This window comes from Pelodiscus sinensis, chromosome 9 (assembly GCF_049634645.1).
Source record: "Pelodiscus sinensis isolate JC-2024 chromosome 9, ASM4963464v1, whole genome shotgun sequence".
Taxonomy (NCBI): domain Eukaryota; kingdom Metazoa; phylum Chordata; order Testudines; family Trionychidae; genus Pelodiscus; species Pelodiscus sinensis.
The window spans coordinates 9,428,613-9,451,622 of record NC_134719.1 but is presented as its reverse complement, the minus strand read 5'-3'; the positions used below and the strand labels follow the sequence as shown (position 1 = coordinate 9,451,622).

Here is a 23,010-nt window from a genome sequence, read left to right as displayed (position 1 = left end):
ATGAGCGAGTTGGCCTTGTCGCCGGCTGCCATCTTAGCATCGGGCAGCCCGTCCGCCACGGGCTACACGGGTCCCGGAGTCAAGATGGTGGCAGCGCGCGCATGCGCGCGCGGGGGGGCGGAGCTTGCAGCGCGGTTTGGCGCGAAATTCTGTCCTGTGACTGTGTCCCGCGGCTTGCGCCTGGCTCATCGCGAGCTGCCGAGCCGGCCAGAGGCTGCGCAGGTGAGGAGAGCGCGCGCGGTGCTTTTTCCCGCCCCTCTCTCCCCCCGCCACGGAGCGCGCGCGTGCGGGTCCGGTGCAGGCTGTGGCTGCCGGACACCCGGTTCCCTGGCCCCGGCCCTGCCGCGGCACCCGGGTCAGGCCCGGCCGGTTTGACCTCAGCTCTGCGTCCTCCTTCGCTTTGCTCCCCTCAGCGGGGCTGGGGGGCGGCGCAGGCGGGTGCCCACCCGGGCCTGGCCCCGCTGTGGTGCCTTTGGCTTAGGAGGCGGCGGCTGGGACTTCGGCCTCGTGGCGCGAGTCTCTGGCACGGCGGCGCCTTCACGCCGCAGCGGCTCGCTCCGGATTCCTTGTCCAGCGTGGCCCGGCCCGGCCTTGCGGGGCTCCTGCCTGGCCGGGGCTCAGGGCGCCCGCTGGCCTGCGCGAGCCCTTCCCTTGCCGCGAGCGGGGCGGGAATCCCGCCCGTAACGACCCCTCGGAGTAGGCTGCTGGGCAGCAGAAGCGCCCCACTGCCAAGCAGGGTGAATCAGAGCCACTAGGGAGCCGATCTGCAGGTGGGCGCGCTTGGCTGGACGGACACCGCGATGTGCTGCGCAAAGGGCGCGTCTAGGCGGCGGGCACCTCAGAGGTCGCTCTCCTCCGTCAGGGCGTCAATTCTCAGACGCGATTTCCAAGAGCCCTTCCCCACTGGGGGCTTGGATTTCAGGGGCCAGGGTCCTTGTGGCTTTAGTCCAGCTGAGGTCAGGTGGGCGCCAGTGCATCCAGGTTTCGGTGCTGTGGGTTTGAAATTATTCATCGGCGCTGAACTTCTTCTCTCCCCCTCCCCGACCTCCTCCCTGATGGGACTAAAGCCCGGAGACCCCAATCCCACAAACCTGAATTTAAGCCCTCTGCTGCATTATAATGCCATAGAGTTGAGACTCCCGTCAGTGGGGAAGGGCTTCCATTAATATACATAGTCCACCTCCCCCAAATGATAGTAGCTGGGGTTGGTGGAAGCATTCTTCTGTGATTTAGCTGCTACTCTGGGAGATAGATTGACATAGCTACAGCATTAGGATGAGAATTCTTCATGCCTCTGACACAGCCTGTATAGGTTTACATTTGAAGTATAAATGAGGCCTATAGTTTCATGAGGAGAAGTCTAGGCCAGAGTCCTGCTAGGTGCTTTTTCATGTCTTGCATATATCTGACCTATCAAAATCTTAGGTTGACCTAGCTACCTCGCTCAGGGCTCTGAAAAATTTTAACACCCTAGGCAATGTAATTAGGTTGACTTCTGGCTACAGGGACAGTTGCTGGTAGGGCACTCCAGGGGCCATGACTCCCACCAACTCCTTCCCCAGGGCCAGGCAGGGAGGGGAGCAGCCTACCAGCCAACTTCTCCCTGGGCCAGCCTGGGGCAAGGAGGGGCATGCGGGCTGCCTGCCAGCTTCTCCCCAGAGCTGAGGGACTGGTTGCATTTCCTCGTTCCCACCCCCCCATCATCCATGTGCTTGCTCTTCACTCTGTGGCCCTCGTATCATACCCCTCCCTTTCTACCTGATGCAAAATAATTGCATTTCACGCACATCACATTGTCCTTGCACAACCAAACCCTGACCTTGCATTAAGTTATGATAAGAGTAAGCTACATTCCAAATTTTGCGGTCCTAGCTCTTACTATGCTCTCTAAAATATATAGCAGATGTGGTTGTACTAATGGTGGGACTCATGCCATTGTAATGCCGTAAACCAGGGGTAGGAACCCTTTTTGGCTTGGGGGACACTTGACCCACAGAAAAATCAGTCGGGGGCCACACACAAGTGAGAAACAAAAAAACAACCACCACGACCCTCACTTATGTGGCCTCTGACTGAGACGGAAAAAGACACTGCCCTCATTCCCTTTGCACATTAGAGCCTAGGGGGGCCCAGCCTAATAGATTTTGTGCTTCAGCCCCACAGTGGAGCAGTGGAGGTCTGGAGTGCCAGTGCGAACTCCCCAATTGTGAGGGGGGGCCCTGAGCCTTGGGGGCCAGTTCCAGTCAAGCCACGGGCCACATTTGGCCCCCACGCCTGAGGTTCTGCACTCCTGCCGTAAACTGTGCAAGTTGTGGACTCTCAAGTGGAGTTATCATGTGGTTCTACAGTTTTACCACATGGGTATTTTTACTATATAAAATACTGGGATGTAAAATAAATATTGAGAGAGTGCCAAATGCCTTTTACTTGAGTGCTCAGAGTGGATTACAAAATGTTAAGGACAAAATGTTTAAATGTAGAGCCTAAAGTTAGGAACATTAATAAGAGACTTGATTTCTTTTTTTCAAAGGTGCTAAGCTCTCTCTTTCATGGAGATTGCTGGAAGTTCAGCACTTAAATAAGACTTCTTTATTTAGGTGCTTAACTTTAGCAACCCAGTTTATATATTTTTTTTCTAATTTTCTTAACCACTCTGCAATGTTCAGTAATAATTTCATTTGACAGCTGAAGAAACGTAGGCATAGAGAGGTCCGGCAACTTGCCCAAGATAACTCTGTGAATCAATGGCAGAGCTAGGAATTAGAATGCAGGAATATTGAGTCTAGTCTGTTGCTTTGGTCATTAGACAATATGATTTGCATTCACCAGCAAAATTAATTTAATCCTTTTTATAATCTCTCTGCAGAAATCATGAGCACAAGGCAGCAGTGCAAGCGCATCTATTCATGGGTTGGAAGAGAAAAGAGGTCAGACCAGCAATTGAAGACTTTTCAATATAGGTGTAAATAATATCTATTTTAGGTTGACTCAGAGACATATAAAGAAATATACTGGTTTTTTAGGTCATTCTCATGTACGATAGTATTCTACATGTTGAATCTCTCTAGTCTGGCGCTCTCCGGTCTGGCAACATCCATGTTCTGTCATGATTTTAGATAGCGGGATGTCCTCTTACATGGGTGTATCCAAGTTTCCCACGGTCCCCATATAGTTGTTTACAGCCACCAGTCCTGGCTTGCAGTGTTCTGTGCTGTTGTTTAGCTCTAATTTACCCCTAAATGTCTTCCAACAGTCCAGTAAGTAGAAGTGTTGGTAATACTGCTAGAAAATATTGACCTCCCATGGTTCAGCAAATTCTCTGGTTCGACTCTGGTCAGGTCCTGAGGGTGCTGGACTAGAGAGGTTCAAACTGTAGTAACAATTACTTGCATTACTAGTACTTGTCGGCTGTATCTTCCAGGTTTGGAATATGCATAAGCAATACCATATGGAGACCCTCTTATTTTGTAAGGCTCAGTGCTATTGGTGTGAAAGATATTGTAAACATCAAATAAGGCTTTGGGCACAAAACTCTTGCATTGTAGATTAGACAACTGGATAAGATATTCAACAGTCTCCCTAAACATTTATACAGTATTGCTCTGTTCAGTTTTATTTTTGCATTTCACTCGTGGAGGTAAGTGACTTTTGGTTTGGTCTTAAGTTTGTCAAGCACTTTTTATTCTTTGGGATAAAAGGGGTTATAAAAATGTAAGTTTGAGACTTTAAAAAAAATTTGTTCTGATAATTCTTTGATAGCATCACTAACTTAACTCCGTGGCTTGAATGCAGGATAGCTGACTGTCTGGTTACTCATGGATTCTGACCTGTCTTCATTAGTTGCTGTTTTGGTGAAAAGAATTGACACATTTGAGGAGGAAAAAGATTCATGGACTTTGCAAGGAAATTTGGCAAAGGGGAGGGTAAAGGCCCAAATCTGACTGTTAACTGGGCATCTGATCTGTAGAGAATATGAAATTATTTTGTTAATATACATGTGCCTCTGTTTTCCAGGGGGATCCTGATTAAATCAGAAAGAAGTGTAAAAGAAATGTGTATACTAGTTGGAGAGTTTGTTTTAGTAGAAGGGGAGAATGCAGATCAACCTTTTGTGGCAAAACTCCTGAAATTGTATGAAGATGGTAAGGACAAGTATTTTCTTTGTAATGGAAAATTAGAAGACTTACCCGATGTTATCCAGGCCCGTCTTGGGGCTGGTGAGGGGCTGTGCAGACCTCCCACCAGTGTTCCCCAGATGTGATGAAGGGGGGAGGTATGCAGGCTTGCAAGCCGTGCAAGGTGGCCTGGGGGGTGCTGGAGGGTGGACTGTGACTCCTGTGGCAAAGGTTGTGGCTGTGTTGCCTGGCTGCAGTGGTGGGGCCAGTGTGGCTTCCCTCCTCCCCCCGGTTTAGTGCTGGGATCGAGAGCCAGGGAGTAGTGATTTGGGGCAGAGGAGCCACTTACCTGGGCCAGTGGCAGGCAAAATGGCAAGCCCTGTTCCTGGCTGTCCACTCCCTTGTTGGTGCAGCTGTCCCAGTGGTCACTCTTCAGGATAGCTTTCCCCTGCATTCGTTGCCCCAAGTGGTGACTAAGTATAGCATCTCTCCACTCAGCCCCCTCCCTTTTCATGTTATGGAAAACAATCCAGTTCCAGGCACATCTCATTTTCCTGGCATAACTAAATGCTGACCTTGCATTAAGTTATGAAGAAGCTGCATACCAAATTTGGTGATCCTAGATCTTACCATTTAGGAGGAATTCCTGCACCAATGGACTCGCAGACATTCACACAAACACATATAGATGTCAAGGAGGACTCTAGATGCCATGACTTCAGTGACCTCTGATAAAATCTCAGTATCATTCCTAACCTATGAAATATATCTTTCTTTGGTCATTTAGATCAATGGCTTTCAATCTTTTCAGACTAAGGTACCCTTTTCAGGAGTCTGATTTGTCTTGCTTGCCCCCCCCCCCGGCCCCTGCTTTTACCTCACTTAAAAACTATTTGATTACAAAACCAGACATAAAAATATTAAAGTATTAGAGCACATTATTATTGAAAAATTACCTACTTTCTCATTTTTTCCATAAATTATAAATCAATTAATATAAATACTGTACTTACATTTCAGTATGTAATATACAAAGCAGTATAAATAAGTCATTGTGTAAAATGTTAGTTTGTACTGCTTTGGTTGTGTTTTTTATGTAGTCTATTTTAAAACTAGATAAATATCTAGATGAGTTGATGTCCCCCCTGGAAGACTTCTGCATGCCCCCAAGAGTATGTGTACCCCTGACTGAGAACCACAGGTTTAGACAAAAGGGATATAGGTTTCAAATCTTAGATGTTGAATATTACTAGACTCCTATGCTTTGGTGGCCAACCAGAAAGGTGCAAGAAACATAGTGCACTGTGACCGGTGCCTGGGATAGGCCAAATTGAGTGTGCCACATTTAGGGCAAACTGAAAGAAACAGGGCAAACAATCCACCCAAACTGGTGGTTAATTCTATAGTCACTAAACCAATATCCGAGCTGGATCCTGGGCAGTGGTACTAATTTTAGTATTGTGGTCCCAACCCCAACTGCTCCTGGAGGCAGAGCCGTATGGTGGACGGCTGCCCCATGTGTTGGGACTGGAGCCAGGCCACGAAGCATCTACTCCTGGGCCGTTGATAAACTTTTGGCTGCGTGCGTAACAATCAGTACTCCCTTTATCTAGAGTGTTAGACCCCGTGCACTTGGGTCAACACAAGAGATCTCTGAGAGGCCCCGGAAATGACAGATGCAGGCAAGGTTTGAAATCAATTGAGCAGGTTTATTGTCAAATACGAAGCTCTACCAGTTGGTAACAGAGATCAGTACAATGTTACACCACTGGGCACTATGGCCCGCATTGACAAGGTACCAACACCGGGCAGGCCTATTGCCATATAACAAATATTAACAGCAGTTAGTCAAAGTTAAGCTACTGTGCACTCTGTAAGTTTAGGCAATGACACCTGCCGTTCAGGCGCCTAGTGCGCCCCCCTCCCTCCCCAAGGTCAGCCGGAGAGCACCCTCTGCGGTGTCCTTTTATAGACAGGTACAAACAACTTACATCATTTCTTTACGTACCAGGTTACCACCCTTTGTTGCCTAGTTACCACCCCTCACCTTACGGAAGGGGGGCTTACTTACTATCCTTCATGCTGTCAATTCCGACCTGGTCCTGAACCTAGGTTGGTATGTGTATTAGTTTTTAGGGAGTTTTTGTACCAAGACATTTCTTATTAAGATGTTCTATTTCTCCCCTTTGGCTCACAGTCTGTACCCAGTGCCTCCCTGTGTCCTTCCATGCTCGACCTAACTTACACAATCACACAGTTTTCATTAGGGCCTCTTTCTTGGCTCCTGTTACTGAACCAAAGTCTTGCTCACTAGATTGCAGGCCTGTTGCTGTTTTCATGTTACAGGCCTCTATTTAGGCCTGCTGACTCCATGTTACTGACCCTCAACTTACTACAGGGGCTAGAGAGGGTTGAGGGGTGCAGGTGTCAGGAAGGTAAAAGGTGAGGGAAGGGGCAAAGGAAGAACTAAGGGAAAGGTGGGGGTGAGGAGAGGAAGGGGCTTGTTCTAAGAGGAGCAGAGAGGGTCAGGGCAGGAGAAGAAAGGGGAAGGCAGAAGGGGCAGGGTGGAGGGAGAGACAAATGCCAGGTGTCCAAGAGGAGACAATGAGGGGAAAGGGAAGGAGGAGCGGGGGCAGGGATGGGAAGGTGTCAGTGCAGATGGGAGAAGGGAGGAGACGGTGATGCTGGGAGAGGAAAGGGGAGGGGAAATGGGGGCAAGAAGGAAGGAGAGGGGAGGAGTGGGTGCTCGGAGAAGGGTTGAAAGGCAAGGTGGGAATGAGGAAGGCAGGGGTTGGAGCAAGTCATGTGTGAGGGTGCAGAGGGGCATGAGGAGAACTGAGGCAGAGGATGATGATGGGGTGGGTACCAGGGAGGAAGAGGACAAGAGGGGCAGATGTTGGGAGGGCAGCGGCAGTGAGGAAAGGGGGAGACTCTTGGGTGCAGGGGTAAGGGCAGATGCCAGGGGTATTGTGTGAGTGAAGCAGAAGGGCAGACATGGGGAGGGGAGTGAAGGGATGAGCACCAGAGGGCAGAGGAGAGAGGCAGGGCAGGTGCGTAGAGGGAGGTGTTAGGAAAGGGGATGGGGAGGGGCAGTTACAGATGATCAGAGTTGGGCTAGAGGAGGGGTGGGCACAGGAGGGAAAGGGAAGGCTGAGTGCAGGGGTCAGAGAGGATGGGGGGGCAAGTCTCAGGAGGGCTGAGGGGAGTGAGAAGGGCAGAAGCCAGGTCAGCAGAGGAGGGTGGGATGCGGTGGGGGGGGCAAGCAGATGGGGTGAGGGGAGTGTGGGAGACATGGCAGCAGAGGGGAGAAGTTTATAAGATATTTGTTGTTAGCTTGGGTGGCACACATCTGAACAAGCTATTAACAATTAATGGAGCACAAGACAAAACTCAATCCACTCATGAATGGAAAATCTTAGAGGGAATGCTGGTGGTGACTTGGAGCTTGTGACCTGAGGCAGGTAGTTGAGGTCGGGGAGGAGGAACAGAAGTGGGGGAGTGCCAGAGGCAGGGTGTGGCTGGGAGACTTTTACCTAGGCATCTCACTCCAGCATTGGGAAGGAAGGAGACAGGAGGCTTTGCTCTGCCCCTGCCGCCAGCAAAATTTCCCAGATCCTATTGGCCAAAAACTGGCCAATGGGAGCTGAGGGATTTTTCTGGGGGGCAGGACAGCATGTGAATTCTCTCGTCCGTCCCCAGCATGCAGAGCAATCAGCAGCCAGATGTTTAAAACTGTGTGAGCTGCTGTGTAGTAAGGGTGCCGGCAAGGTGGCCCCGGGTTGTATCCAGTGACTTGGCAGGCTGGATGCGGCCCTCTAGCTGCCTCTTGCCCACCTCTGGTCTAGGATGACTGTGGCTATTACCAGTCATATAAATAAGTACTCTTGTTTTGCAATTACAGGCAGTCCCCGGGTTACGTACAAGATAGGGACTGTAGGTTTGTTCTTAAGTTGAATCTGTATGTAAGTCGGAACTGGCGTCCAGATTCAGCCGCTGCTGAAACTGATCAGTTTCAACAGTGGCTGAATCTGGACGCCAGTTCTGACTTACATACAGATTCAACTTAAGAACCCCAGGCATCCCCAAGTCAGCTGCTGCTGAAACTGATCAGCGGCTGATTCCAGGAAGCCCGGGGCAGGGGCTTCCTGTAGTCAGCCACTGGTCATTTTCAGCAGCTGCTGACTAGGGGACACCTGGGGCAGAGCAGCTGGGGTGCTGCTGGGTTGGTCCAGTGGCACCCAGAGCGGCGCTACGGGACCAACCGGCAGCGCCCCAGCTGCTGTACCACAGGCGTCCGGAGCAAAGCCGCGGAGCATGGGGGCAGCGGGACAGCCCAGACGCGCCGTGGCTATCCTGCTGCCCCCGGGCTCCGCGGCTTTGCTCTGCTCTGCTCCCCGTCCCCCAGGTCTGCAGACCAGGGGGAGGGGGAGCAGAGTAGAGCAGAGCGGCGGAACGCGCGGCCAGCTGATAGCCCAGACGCGTCTGGGCTGTCAGCTGGCCGCGTGCTCCGCTCTGCTTCCCCCCCCCCCCCATGGTTTGCAGACCAGGGGGAGGGGGAGCAGAGCAGAGTAGAGCGGCAGAACGCGCGGCCAGCTGACAGCCCAGAAGCATCTGGGCTGTCAGCTGGCCGCGTGCTCCGCTCTGCTTCCCCGCCCCCCCCCCCATGGTTTGCAGACCAGGGGGAGGGGGAGCAGAGCAGAGTAGAGCGGCAGAACGCGCGGCCAGCTGACAGCCCAGAAGCATCTGGGCTGTCAGCTGGCCGCGTGCTCCGCTCTGCTCCCCCCCCCCCACTGCAGATCAGGGGGAGGGGGAGCAGAGTGGAGCACAGCAGAGCGGCGGAACGCGCGGCCAGCTGACAGCCCAGAGGCGTCTGGGCTGTCAGCTGGCCGCGTGCTCCGCTCTGCTCCCCCTCCCCCTGGTCTGCAGACCAGGGGGAGGGGGAGCAGAGCAGAGCGGAGCAGAGCAGAGCAGCAGAACGCGCGGCCAGCTGACAGCTGGCTGCGCGTTCCGCCGCTCTGCTCTGCTCCGCTCTGCTCCCCCTGGTCTGCAGGGGGGGTGGGGGGGGAGCAGAGCGGAGCGCGCGGCCAGCTGACAGCCCAGACGCTTCTGGGCTGTCAGCTGGCCCCGCGTTCCGCCGCTGCTTTGCTTCCTCTCCCTGGTCTGCTCGAGACCAGGGAGAGGAAGTGCCCCGTTCGTAACTGTGGATCCGACATAAGTCGGATCCGCGTAACTCGGGGACTGCCTGTACTACAAATTTAGTCTCAGTGATTCCTTGGGGCAGAATGTTCCACTGGTTAATTTAGGCTTTTTGAGGGAGCGGGACAATTCCTTTGATGTGTTTTGAAATTGCTGCCTGTCAAATTCATTGACTGTTCCCTTGCTCTTGTATTATGAGAGTGGGTACTTTGTATAGGATCAGTTTCACTGTTTTCTCCCAAGTGGTCAGTTTTCCCCTATTATATGTTTAGGCTGTTGGTCCTGCAACAAAGAGTAGAAATTGGTAAGGTAACTGAGGGCAGTGTGATATCTTCAATTATTACTTCTTTTTGTCAGGTAGATTTCAATTTTTCTATGTCCCTTTAAGCCTGTTTCCGTTCAGTTTCTACAGTGGAAACAGGCTCAATATGTGGTATGCCAGATTATTGTAGCACTAATAGTTCAAAACCCACTTGGTCCTATCTTCGATTTCTAATGCATTGGGTATTTGAGCGCGTTTTAACTATCTTAGATAGGACACACCCTCGCTCTCTGCTGCTGCCTATGATATCGGAGGCAGCAATGCAGGGTTGGGAGGCAAGGGCTGACTGTGGGGACAGGGGCTGCTGCTGTGAAGCAATCTCTGTATGTGGGGCGCTCCTCCCCCGTCCCTCCGGATTGCTGCCCCACTGTGCTGCTGCCTCTGATTCTAAAATGCTGGCCCCCCCCCCCCCCCCGGAGGTGGGGCTAGCAGCCAGTGTGCTCTTGGCCTCACTCCCGGGGAGCCCCCTGATACAGAGGCAACAGTGTGGGGTAGCAGGTTGAGCCAGTCCACAAGGGGAGCCAGTTTAATCTGGCAGACCCAAGCTTCCCACAGGCAGCCCTTCTTTCCCACCCTGTGCTGCTGCCTCTATCAGAGGCAGCAGTGCAGGGTGCTCTTGGGGAGTGGAGCCAGGAGCACATTGTCTACCAGCCCTCCCCTGGGGGGAGCATTTTAGTAACTGTGTAACTGATAAAAAATTTTTGCGGCTACACAACTACTTAAAGAAACGTTATCTAACATTCCTAGTGTGGTACATTTTTTAAAAAAGGGTATAAAATTTATGTTTGCAACAAAATGAAAAGTAATAAAAAGCAGTCCCATGACATACAACACACAACAAAGAACAATATACATAATTTACAGAATAACTTACAATTAAAAATAAATGGTGCCAGATTCTACTTATAACTATACAAAATAAGACAAACAAAAATAAAAATAGAAAAAATACAAAAAAGGGTTAAACATTTAAATAAGCGAGTTATTACCTTTTTATTTGAAGCTTTTAATGAAAATTGATTATTTATAACATTTATAGTATTTGGTAAATTTGTTGTATTAATGACATTTTCCACTGCTTTATATTAACTCTATTTTAAAACTGCTATTGGGCAATAAGGACAGCCCATGTTTCAAATGTTAGTTAGTGATTAGGATTAGAAACAGTGCATTGCTGTTGCTTAGCAACTATATCTTCATAAAAGTTGGGAGTAATTCTTGGTTGCATTCCTGAAGGGTTAAAATAATTAATTTACTGGATTTATTTAAAGTAAAGGTTTTCCTTTGTGTTCTGTTTGTTTCTTGTTTTCAGTTGCTTTATCTCTTGGAGTTTTTTGTTAAAACTATATCTTTTAATACAGAGAAAGAGAGAGAGAGAGTCAAAATGAACAGAGGTGGGTAAAGGGGTGTGTGTATGTGTGTTAAGAGCAACTTAAGAAGGAAGTAAAACCTGAGCCGAGAGAGTAACTTTCACAGTTGTCTTAAGGTACAGGCGGCAGCAGCAAATTTAGCAAACAGGATATAAAGGAAAACATATCACTATATTAACATTTTTGACAAAAAAGGGTATATATTTGGCACGTGGTTCCGTGGGTCAAAACAGTTGGGAACCCAAGCCCTGGGGTTTTATACTGGCTCTGAAATGAGGATGGGAGTTATATACCCCCCCACACCGCCAGCCCCCTGCCCTGAAGGACCTGGGATAGACTGGTTAAGTCTGTTAGTGATGAATAATAGTGCTATAACTAAAACTAGAGTTTTGAATGCTCACTGACTCCGTTTTTCCCTTGTTTCCTTTTGCTGTAGGTTCTCAAGAAAAGCGTGCAGTTGTTCAGTGGTTCTCTCGTATTTCAGAGGTACCACTCAATAAGCGAAAACTGCTGCAAAGAGAGGTTTCTTCCCAGGAGATATTTTTGGATAAAGTTCCTGGATATGACACTGACATAAATGTGGAGGCCATCATTAGAAATGTCAAGGTGTGTACCCAGGGCATGCTTTCCATGTAGGAAAGAAAGTAGTGGAAAAACTTTGGAAGGCCTAAGCAAAGGTTGAAACACTCATTTGCCCCCACAAAAACTGTCTGAATTCTTAATGCTGCTCTTTAAGGATGTTGAGCATCATTGTTACTTAATATGGTCTAACAAGAGTGTCCTCTGTAGTCCTTCGTTACAGGTGTACCAATAAACAGTCGTGGGATAAAATGTTAAGATACGTGATTAGGGAAAATAACAAAATACTAAGTAAATAGCAGATACTAAAAGGTCACTTGATAATTTTTTTTATAGGTGATACCTTTGGCCCCAGAGGAGGCAGTGCCTCTTAGGTCACACCGAAAACAGATATTCTTCGTAAAGGAATCTTGGGATGGGAAATGCTTTAAGCCACTGTCCCCTGGCTTATTGTCTGAGCTGAAAGAAGAGAAAAAGAAAAAGCCTGAGAGCCTGAGCCCTTCGACTGACTGCCAGGTGTTTCCTTTGGACTTCATTTGCTCCTTGAAAGTGGAGACTGACAGAGTCACTCGCAGTGCCATGAAAACCAAGAACAGTCAGATGGAAATAGAATCAAGACACTCTTCTTCCAAGTCTTCCCTGTCTAAGGAGAGACATTCCCAAAGGGTAGCAAATGGCATACACACCCCAGGAGCAAGGAAGAAGTTAGAACTAAACAGTATGTACATAGCAATAGTTTATTCAGTGCAATACTTTTGGTTTTACTAGTAATTTGCCAACTGATAGTAAATCTAATGGCAGAGTTGCTAGCTCTGGAAACCGAAGACTTGTGTTTATTCATAGTACTGGGAGAGGAGGCTCTCTAATTCCTGAAGGCGTGTCTTTCCTGTAGCTGCTATGGTCGCACTGCCAGGACTTTTTGCCTGGGAGTGTTTGTGTGTAGAACAAATCTTTCAGCAAGTGGTTTTTTTGTTTTTGATAGTAGGAGCATCAAGAGCAAAATTCCTGTTTCCACCAGTATCTCAGCTGCTCCAGCCACTGTGTATATCATAAGGAATGGCTGGAGACTGCTACCACCTTTAAGGCCATGTCTGCACTTACCAGGGATTGACACTGCTATGATAGATGCAGCAGGGGGATCAATTTAGTGGGTCTAGTGAAAATCTGCTAAATCAGGGGTCTCAAATTCCTGGCCCATGATCCAATCCCTACTGGAGTGATTTCACAATCTGGTCCTGACTTTCATACCTGGGGGGAGGAGAGATTGTCTGTTACTGGGCCTTAAGCGTTGCCCCTTCCCATCTTCTCCCCCGTGGCATCCCGTGCCTCTGAGCATGTGGCTTTGGGGATTGCCTGGGGGGCCTGGTACCACTCAGTGGTTGGTCCCCCCCCACTCCTTTTCTAGTACCATCTAACATAGAAAACAGGTTGGGAATTTACTTGTTAAATCACACTTATACCAAAATGTATAGATAGAATCTTGAAGAATTATGCATTGTAAAGTTGATCCACATTGTCTTTCAGGCACATCCACCTCTTCATTGACTTCATTTTCTCCTCATAAGCAGTTTTCCTTGTGTTTCATTCTTGCAGCTAGACCCGGCATTTTCTTCTTGCATTGCTTACACTTGACAATTTACCCATGGAATAAATTTCTTCAAAATATTCCCTGAAAAAGGTCTCTAACAAACAGAAGCCATGACAGTTTTTCTGTGGCAAAAGTGGAGGGGAATATAGGAAGTGGTGTGTGTGCTGAATAATGTCTTGCCTTTTTCTTTCCAGTCTACTCCACTGTTCCTTTCTATGCTTCCTCTATCCTTTCCTATATATTGTCTCTGGGCACATCTACACAGCAGAGTTAAAGCCGAAATAAGCTATGCAACTCGAGCTATGTCAATTGCGTAGCTTAAGTTGAAATAGCTTATTTTGACTTTTGGCGCTGTCTACACAACAGGAAAAGCATTCTTCCTCCAACTTCCCTTACTTCTCATAAAATGAGGGTTATAGGAGTCAGAGTAAGAAGTCCTCCAGGAGGCTTGACTTTTGTCATTGTCGAAATAACTGCTTGTAGTGTAGACGCGGATTATGTTATTTCAGAGTAATGTGAGTTATTTTGAAATAACACCGCTGTGTAGACGTAACCACTCTGTCTTTAGAGCCCTGCTAAGATACAAAATTGTGTCCCTGTCTGTATTCACAAAAATGAGCTTGCAGATATTGGAGTTTACATCCATGGATATGGTTACCTGCAGATATCTGCGGATTTGCAGGACTCTATCTTTAGACGCTGTCTTAACTAGCTCTGCTGAACTTGGCCCGGGTTCATCACCACATAAGCATAGAACAAAAACAATCCTATCTAGCTTGTGTGTCTCTTTGCACATGTTAGTCTGCTTAGAAACAGAAACTAAAAGCCCCTAACTTTCAAGAAGCAAGAACTGGTTAGACTGGACAGGCTAGAGTCATTAATTCATTTTTATGGAACTGTAAGTATAGGTGTAGCATGTCTGTGATAAGATTTTAATTGTAGCTGTTATTTTTAAATGAGAAATTTAGTATTTTATTGATATTTTTAAAAATCCTATTTAAATTAAAAAATATATTTGTATGTTTTTAAAGAATCATTGATTTTTATCCACCCTGGTCCTTGCTCTGATGTCTGTCTCTTGCTATGAAGAGTATATGTGGTACTTCAATAGACACAGAAAGCCAGATTATTCCAGTCTACTGGTTAAGCATATACTTAGGTGGCTACTGTGCATTTAGGCCTGACTAGATAAGAGGCTCTTTAGCTATGTATGCATGTAATCAGGAATTTACACATGTGAGGGTGGTCACATGCAAACTAGAGCTCAGATGAGCTTATGTTTGGAAGAGGGATAATATGAGGCTTAAAAATTCAGCCCCTAAATCTGTGTTGCATCTTTTCAGAAAGGAAATGTTTTTCCTATTAAATAGTTCAGTTCATTCTCTATCACGTCATCTTGATTTAAGCAAAAGTTATATGCCATGGGTGGATTGGCAGCTAACAGTTAATGAAATCAGTCATGTACAACTTCATGACCTTTTGTTGTGGTGTTGGTTTCTAGGTCCTACGAAATCTAAAAGCAAACTGACAGGATGCGATGTTTTAGAACTCTTGAGTGATGACTGTGATGCTTTAGAGGCCCTGGAACCATCAGCCAACAAGAGAAAGGTGACATTCACTCAGATTTTGGGCTCACCTCCAAAAATATCTCGCACCAAAGATGAGCCAGACTCACCACAGAATAACGGGGGAGACTGGCCTAAGATAGTTGAAACAATAAGGATATCTCCCTACAGAAGGGGCCAAGGTTCCAGCCTGAAAGCCAAGAATCTCGGGGAGAAAGATGATGACACACGGTAAGTGGGGGCACTGTTTGAATGCATCTTTGACTGGTACCCCTGTTCGGTGTATCTTGTTTCCTTTTTTTAAAAAAAAAATCATTATTCTCTTGAAACAAGATATTATCAAAGATCCCACAGAAAAGAGCGGGTGCTTCCTGCAATGATGTCACTGTAACAACAGATGTTTACTTCCCTGTCTTCCATAGTAAGATGGGAGAATATAAAAACACACAGTGAGAGATGAAATACTGGTTATGAGTGGTAGTAACTCAGTGTTCAGTGCATTTCCAAAAATCCTTATTCTCAACCTAATAGTGCTGGAATTTTGGGAAGATTTAGCTGCTTTTTCTTTTCAAATTTGATCGTTATTTCCTCTTTCTGCTTGACGCAATGGGAAAAGCTCTACCATATTTTTATATTTGCTACCATTATTCTATACTCTCCTTCTCAAATTTTTATTTCATAAAGTTTGATTTTGAACAGTTTTCTGACCAAAGGAGAGTACTGACAGAGTTTGTGAAATCCTAATATATGCTCAAATGCTTTTCTATTGATGTAGAAAAGCTTTAATAATTAAGAGGCTCCATGGACCTGGGATATGGAGCTTTCAAAGCAAAGGGTACATGAAGGGGGAGAAATGGAAGGAGTTTGGGAAGTAGGGCTACACAGGTCAGGATCTTACAAGTGAGAAATATAGGAATCTATGGCAGATATGATGGGGATGCAGAAAAGGGAGGTGGTCTAGCTATCTCTACTTTTACAAGTTAATATGCTGGCATCAGACAAAAGCCTCCTCTTCTTTTCATCAGTTTCTCTTCACCTGATGCATATACCCAACACAGCTCTAATATCATCCCAAGTGTGTAAACTACATAGATCTGCACAAAGATAGCCAACCTGTATTGGGCCTCATAGAATTTGTTATGGGAATACTTTCTCAGACTTTATATATGTTGGTCTGTTTATGTTTATGGAAAAAAAAAATTAAAAAGACATTCCCCCACACTAATCTTAATTCAATTTGCTCAGTATATTTTTTTATCAGCATAATCACTGAAAATCACAAGCAGGAAAAAAATCCAGGACACCTTTTTCTTTACAAATCCTCTTTAAAGAAGTGTTAATATGGAGCAAACGTTTGATGAAGCTGTTAGTGTGCTATTAAATGCTTGTTCTTGCACACTTATGGTGCATCTACACTGTACCGTAACTCGAAATAAGAGGCACTTTGAGCTATGCAAATTGCATATCTTATTTCAATGCTATTTTGAAATAGCTTTTTTTCTTCATTTGGCTCTGTCTACACAACACCAGATTTCAAAATAAAGTGCTATTCCGAAATATCTTTTACTCCTCGTAGAATGAGGTTTACAGGGCATCAGAACAGCGAGCACGAAATAATGGGCTTGCTGTGAAGATGCAGGATAGCTATTTTGGGATACTCAGGTATCCTGAAATAGCGTTGCAGTGTAGATGTAGCCATAGTCTGCAATGTAGTGGAATTAGGAAATCTAAAAGAATTCATTACAGATACCTCTTTATTAAAGTGAAAGTGATTCACCTCAATATGACTCATCATCTATTGGACAAGTTGTATTTGTAATGTTCCCTTTTCTTCATCAGTCATTTTAATGGAAGAAATGAAGAGGAGGAAACTGAGGAGAGAGCCAGGGAATCCAGAAAAAGAACCAAACAAGCAATTACTTCCACAAGCAGTTGTAAAAGCGACACAAAGTAAATCCTGATAATCAAATGTTGATGTTCACTTATTCCAAGAGTGATTTATGGGTCACTTGACATAACACTGGATACAAATAGCTTTGTTCTTCCTCTAGTTTAGCTGAAGAGGAAGTCTTGAAGACCAGGAGTCCAGTGATGACCCCACGTTCTCATAGGAAATGTGTGCAGAAGACTACTGCTCGCATTGCAGAACAGCTCCAGTAAGTTTCCATTGGGTCTGAATCCGATTAACATTGGTGACTTGCAAACCTCAGCATTCACCAAGTCTAAGGTTGAAATGCAAGTCCAATGAATCTCATTCAAGCAAGGAAATGCTTTGTGTGATTCCTAGACACATTGTTTGCAAGAAAACAATTCAAAAAACATCTAAGACATTTGCAAATTAAAGCAAATACTTTCATTCTTTAATTAAAATAAACTGTAAGATAGAAAAAACTTGCGTTCATTACTGTTCTGTGGTGTATTAAGACAAACTTTGTTTTTTCTCAGAAATGCTTTCTGCATATTGTTTTACTTCATAATTTGGATTTGGTGTTTTCGCTCTTCTTGCTGGAAGATTCTTTGAGAGTTTAGGTGAAAGGGTGACATCACCAATGGCTAAAGTCTGAGTTGTGTGGCAGTTTTTTTAGCCCTCATCTCAGTGGGAGCGAGGTGTTGAGTCCAAGGTCCTATCCATTGTGCAACTGTAAATTTAGTTTGTAATCTGGCAGTTTCCAAGCCGCTGGTCTTTAAATAGCTTTATGTCTACACCTTATAGAAGAAAACTCATTTAGTAACAGAATTCACCCCCAGAACTCTATGGCTAAGTGTACACTGCAGGCTTTTTGCGCAATACCTGTTTTGTGCAGGAGTTCTTGAGCAAAAGGTCTTGCACAAGAGTGTGCCCACACTGTCATGTGCGTTTGCGCAAGAGATGTGCTTTTGCACAAGAGCGTCCATGGCAGTGCAGACGCTCTCTTGCGCAAGAAAGCTCTGATGGCCATTTTAGCCATTGGGGTTTCTTGCGCAAGAAACCTGTTGCCTGTCCACACTCCCTTCTTGCACAAGAGCTCTTGTGCAAGAGGGCTTATTCCTCATGGGGAGAGGAATAACTCTTGTGCAAGAAGCCCTCTTTTCCGACACTTTACTGTAAATTTACTTGCACAAGAACGTGAGTGCAGTGTAGATGGCTCTGCAAGTTTTTGTGCAAGAACCACTGTTCTTGCGCAAAAAGCCTGCAGTGTAGACATAGCCTTATTAGTTCAACATGTTGGTTTTTTTGCAATTTAAACAGTACACTTTCTGTGCCTGTGTACTTAGTCTGACAAGTTGTCCTCCTTCCCATCTATTTGGTGCCCTGCCCTATATGCAGCTGATGCTGCACTCTATATGCATGTACCATGCGCTGTTTTCCTAGAATCCAGTGAGTTAAGGGTTAGACAGCATATTAGGTTTGGATGTGCACAGTTGCGATAGCAAGACCTCTTCTGTGTGAACAGTTGGTGCCATTAAGTGGTTAAAAATCATAGTGGAGTGATGTAGAGCAGACTGGCCTTACATTGGCTCTCCTGGGCATAGCAAGAACCTTTTGTTCCTGATATTATCAATAGGGGAAAAAAATCCCTCAGGAATATATGTATTTGAAAATAGAGGGGTTATCTTCACACATCAGCAAAGAAAAGTAATTTTTTGTTTAGCTGCATTTAAATACACATTTTTTTTATAGTTGCATTTAAATATACATATAAAATAAATATTGTATGGACTGTATCTTCTGTTTTAATTTGCAAATAAGCACAAAGATTTGGCTCTGTTTAAGGGTTTTATATTGTAATCCATCACCATAGTACAGTATCTGAATGCTGGCCATGTAAAATCATAACAATAGTGGTCCCGAGTGGGTTTTGTGAGGTCCCTTTTCGCATGTTGGTGCACGGCATCTAGAGTGAATACAGTGTTTCTAAAGTTAAAAATAAACTGTAAGGGAGGCTGTCTTTATATATCATCCAAAGAGCAATAAAGAACATAGATGCAAGTGCTTTACATTAGTAGTATAGAACTGCCATCCATATGGGGCAGTCAGATGATCACTATTCATGCTAGCCAATGGCTGCCTTCACTGTGTGTACTGATGAGCTTTCCTAGCAAGCTACTCTAGTGTTTACAGAGTTCTGTCCCAGGCACTGAGAAAAACAAAACAAAACAAAACAGATGTTCTTAACTGCTATTATGAGTCATTACATACACTGGGGCATCCAGATGAGTGGTAATAGGAAGTTCAACTGTAGTTTCAGACCAACAAACATGAGTAAACAGTATGCAGGACTTAGTAACACAATAATTATCCTTGTTGATAGCAAACTGACTTCTCTTAAACCTGCCTGGCTTATAATGGCTATGGAAAATGTACAAGTACAGATTTAAAATCTTTGTCTACTTGTTACCATGATAATTAGAAAAAAACAAGACAAATTATTTTTCTTATCAAACAATTATTCCCAGGTGACTGAACTATTGTGCGTCTGTTTCTAAACCATAATTAGATCTTCTTTTGATTTTTCCAAATCCTCAGTCTGTTTTTTTTTCTCTTTCAGTTTTTTAAATACATCTGTGCCGGATGAAGAAGATAACTACCTGCCTAGTACAGACAGCTCTGATTCCAGTAGCAGTGAGGAAGAAGAGAGCGTGGTGCCCTGTACACCCAAGAGGAAAATAAGATCAAGTGTCACACTAAGCACTCCAAAGTCTTTAAGGAAGCCCTCTGATACAACCCCTGCTAAAACCACCAGAAAAGCTGTAAGATTTCTGGGGGGTCATTGTCCAGGAAAACAATTGCTCTGGGTTTTGTTGGTTCTGAGCGTTTGATGCATATGTACCAAAGTGGATGAATCATCTGAAGCAAGGTATCGCAGTGTGCAAAGTAACGTTTCTGCTGAATTATGTAAATTTTGCCACTGAAATTGAGGAGGCCAGCCTCAGGGAAGGAAACACTCTGCTTCCTGAAACAAATGAAAATGAAGTCTTTTATTACTATCAGTGTTTTGCAAACTGTGTATCAGGGCACAATCCCTGGCTGATGTTAGACAGAATACAACATTTTTAGGATCAAGGGGTAAGGATTTGAGATGTTTTGTAAGGAGGTGGTCCCTAAAAGGATCTTTCTTTCTAAAAGTGACCTATAGAATAGTTGAAGAATCAATCCCACCTTAAATTATTAAAAATAAAACTATTTACATATAATTACATCAGTCTTGTGTGTTTCTGCAGTACCTAACAGTGGGGTCCTGATTGGTCATTGGTTCTTCTAGGCACTATGATCATACATTGCGGTGCTCTTTGTTTTTCAGTTGGAGGCTGAGATTAGAAAAGGAGAGTCACTGCCTATCAGTTCTTATGGTTTCACAGCACTGCAGGGAGGATTGTTTAAATTTAAAAACTCTTCAGATGCTTAATACTTTCATGTGTTATTTTTCAAGAGGAGCTTCAGATATTTCCCTTTTTAATTTTTTTTTTAAATTCTGTGTCTAAATCTTTATCAAGTACTCTTTATAGAGTCTGGCTCTCTCCTCACTTTTACACCCTGGAACTCTCAAATGATCTTTGAGCGTAAACCATCTTTTGCAAATGTAGACAGAAGTCTCTAATATAGATATCTCGAATATTATGCAGAATCTACTTCTAGTGTTTGAGGATTTTGACTTTTCTCTGCAGCCTGAGCCGAGAACCCCCAAGACGCCCCGTAATGCTACTCCCAGAATTCCCATTCGAAAGCAAGCAACAGAGAATCCAGACAATGTGCTAGAAGAGGCTCGATTAAGGTAAAGTGTAGCAGAGGGATCATCCTGTTACTTTAACAAAGAAATTAGGGCATTACACTGAGGAAATACCAGCTTAGCTTTATTCATATAGGGTAAAAGTACACATGCTTTTTCCAAACTGAGGGTCTTCTCAAGAACTGGCAATAGCAGAAGCATCCTTGGTTCAGAGACTAAAAACATTTTTTTCTGGTCTATGCATATTAAGTTTAGAGTTCTGGATATGGAAATTTTTCCCCAGCATTTTCCTTTTTGGTTCTCAACAAAATCACCAAGATTCCTGAGCTATAGAAATTGGTAGAAAGATTTATTTTATCTGCACAATGCTAAAGAATCAATGCACAACATTTAAACGCTGATTCCCATTAGTAAAAAAAACACTTGTTACCAGTTTAAGTCCTACGTGCGCTGTTGAAATAAATGCATGTATGATTGGTTATATCTCACAACTCCTTCCCTTTACTTGACTGTCTCCCCACCAATCCTTCCTGGTATCAGGTTCCCATATTACTTCATTTTTTTCTTTCTGTGATTTTTTGTAAATTTGGGCAAGAAATAGAAGTGTCTTCCTAACTTTTGCATAGTAATGGTGTTTGCCTGTGAAAATCAGAGCCTATGGTGTCTGGGAGTTTTTTGAGAATATATTTAAAAGATAAGTGAAGATTACTTTCTAAATTACTTTTTAAGACATAAGGTTCCTTTTAAAACAAACAAAAAAATAAACCACATACTTTTTGCATGCTTACAGTGTAGGACAGACTCAAGATATCTGTCTGTATTTGTGTGTAGGAAGAGGGGGATTCTTCCTATTTGCCTTTCTGACCAGGATGTTGAGTTGGAGCTTTGAAAACTCAAAACTTTACTGGTATGTTTTTGTTTCATTGAAAGGCTGCACGTTTCTGCCATCCCAGATTCCTTGCCTTGCCGAGAAGAGGAGTTTCAGGATATCTATAATTTTGTAGAAAGCAAACTTATTGATGGAACAGGAGGGTGAGTTGTCTCACGGCCTACTATTGTACACAGTGGGCAGATTGGTAAGAGGAAGCTATAAACACTTCAGCCGGCTGTTTGGGTAAATGGAGAGAAATTTTATTCCACTTAAGTGCAATTTGGGGAAGGAAAGGAGGCAGTAACCCACCCAGATCATGTTTCTCTGCCCAGATCTACACTAGGGCCTTATTTCAAAAAAACGCCATGCCCCCACCCCACCCCCCGCTGAATTTATAAGTGGTGTGTCTACCAGAGGCGGATGAGAGTGCCATGGGGCCCTGGGCAGCGCCGTGGGGCCCTGGACAGCGAAATTTCGCGGGGCCCCTCCTTTGACACAGCGCATTTGCCGTGGCGCCACGGCGCATGCGCGGGGCCTCGGGAAGCACGGGGCCCAGGGCAGCCGCCCCTCTCGCCCTGCCCTAAATCCGCCGCTGGTGTCTACACTACCAAGCCCATTATTTCGAAATAGCTGGCTACAGAATTTAAACTCTGTACTCCTGCTTTTCATCAGGAGTAACACTAACTCCAAAATAGTTAAATAGTGTGGCTGCTCTGGTGCTGCTAATTCAAACTTATTGGCCTCCAGGAGGCCTCCCAGAGCACTTCCTGTTACTGTAAGTCTGAGGTAGTGTGTCTACAGTAACGGAGCCTAATTCGGACTGATTTCGATGCTTCTCCGTAGCGAGGACACGCTAGTTCAACTCAGCATTTACTCCTTACCGGCCTCAGTAAGTTAGCAAGTATTATGCCCAATGTGCAGATAGGGAAACTGAAACTCAGGGACTTGCCCAAGGCAACTGAAGGAGGTAATGTTCGAAGCTGGGTTTAGAATTTGGGAGTTCTGAGCTCCAAGTTCTGTGCACAGGTCACTGGGGTTATGAATGATCCTCTCCTCTTTTAGGTGTATGTACATTTCTGGTGTTCCTGGAACAGGCAAAACAGCAACTGTTCATGAAGTAATTCGTTGTCTACAACAAGCAGCAGAAAATGATAAGCTACCATCCTTCCAGTTCATAGAAATCAATGGCATGAAGCTGACTGATCCTCGCCAGGCCTATGTGCAAATATTACAGGTGAGCGAGGCCTCTCTGACATATTGTTGATACGAAGGGAAATTGAACTCCCTATCTCTTTTTTCCTAGGATCCCTACGTGAGCCATAACACTAACACATCCCAGCACTCTCTCAAGGAAACAGCATGCTTTTCATTTAGGACAGGCTTTTAAAGTGATCTCGTTTTGGAGATTTCTGCTATTGAAGCTGAAGAAATTGCTCTTTGAATACGTCAATGTATAGAACTTCACTAAGGCAGCAGCACCAAAGAAATTGGGGTTTTATCACATCAGTTCCATTAAAAATATGTACAAAATAGATTCCTGGTATTTTCCCCATAACTCTTGGTGTGAATGACTGTGTGTCTGAAAATTGCTGAGCTGACAATACGAGAGGCCGTTCTAGCAACAGAAGAGTTACCAAAAGGATGACAGACATGACTGCCACTATCTGTCAGCTCTAACAAAGAGGAACTGCCTCCG

The 23,010-nt window shown here is 45.1% G+C and overlaps 1 protein-coding gene across 4 annotated transcripts in view; it reads left to right on the top strand.

Moving 5' to 3' along the window:
* Positions 1 to 23: 23 nt before the first annotated feature.
* Positions 24 to 23,010, top strand: part of ORC1 (origin recognition complex subunit 1) — a 33,933-nt gene continuing 10,946 nt past the window's right edge. Inside the window, exons 1-12 of one of the 4 annotated variants that reach the window (XR_012905850.1) lie at positions 24 to 222; positions 2,867 to 2,927; positions 4,015 to 4,142; positions 11,440 to 11,609; positions 11,919 to 12,300; positions 14,672 to 14,966; positions 16,575 to 16,685; positions 16,787 to 16,891; positions 19,265 to 19,466; positions 20,382 to 20,488; positions 21,374 to 21,475; positions 22,377 to 22,548. Coding sequence is in view for 3 of the 4 variants with exons in the window: in XM_075935982.1 (XP_075792097.1) it covers positions 102 to 222; positions 2,867 to 2,927; positions 4,015 to 4,142; positions 11,440 to 11,609; positions 11,919 to 12,300; positions 14,672 to 14,966; positions 16,575 to 16,685; positions 16,787 to 16,891; positions 19,265 to 19,466; positions 20,382 to 20,488; positions 21,374 to 21,475; positions 22,377 to 22,548 (1,956 nt within the window). In the remaining variant the exon portion in view is untranslated. Of the gene's footprint in view, positions 223 to 268; positions 771 to 805; positions 2,362 to 2,866; positions 2,928 to 4,014; positions 4,143 to 11,439; positions 11,610 to 11,918; positions 12,301 to 14,671; positions 14,967 to 16,574; positions 16,686 to 16,786; positions 16,892 to 19,264; positions 19,467 to 20,381; positions 20,489 to 21,373; positions 21,476 to 22,376; positions 22,549 to 23,010 lie in introns of those variants that run through there. The other 3 variants (XM_075935982.1, XM_025186302.2, XM_006126400.3) reach the window with 3 other exon arrangements.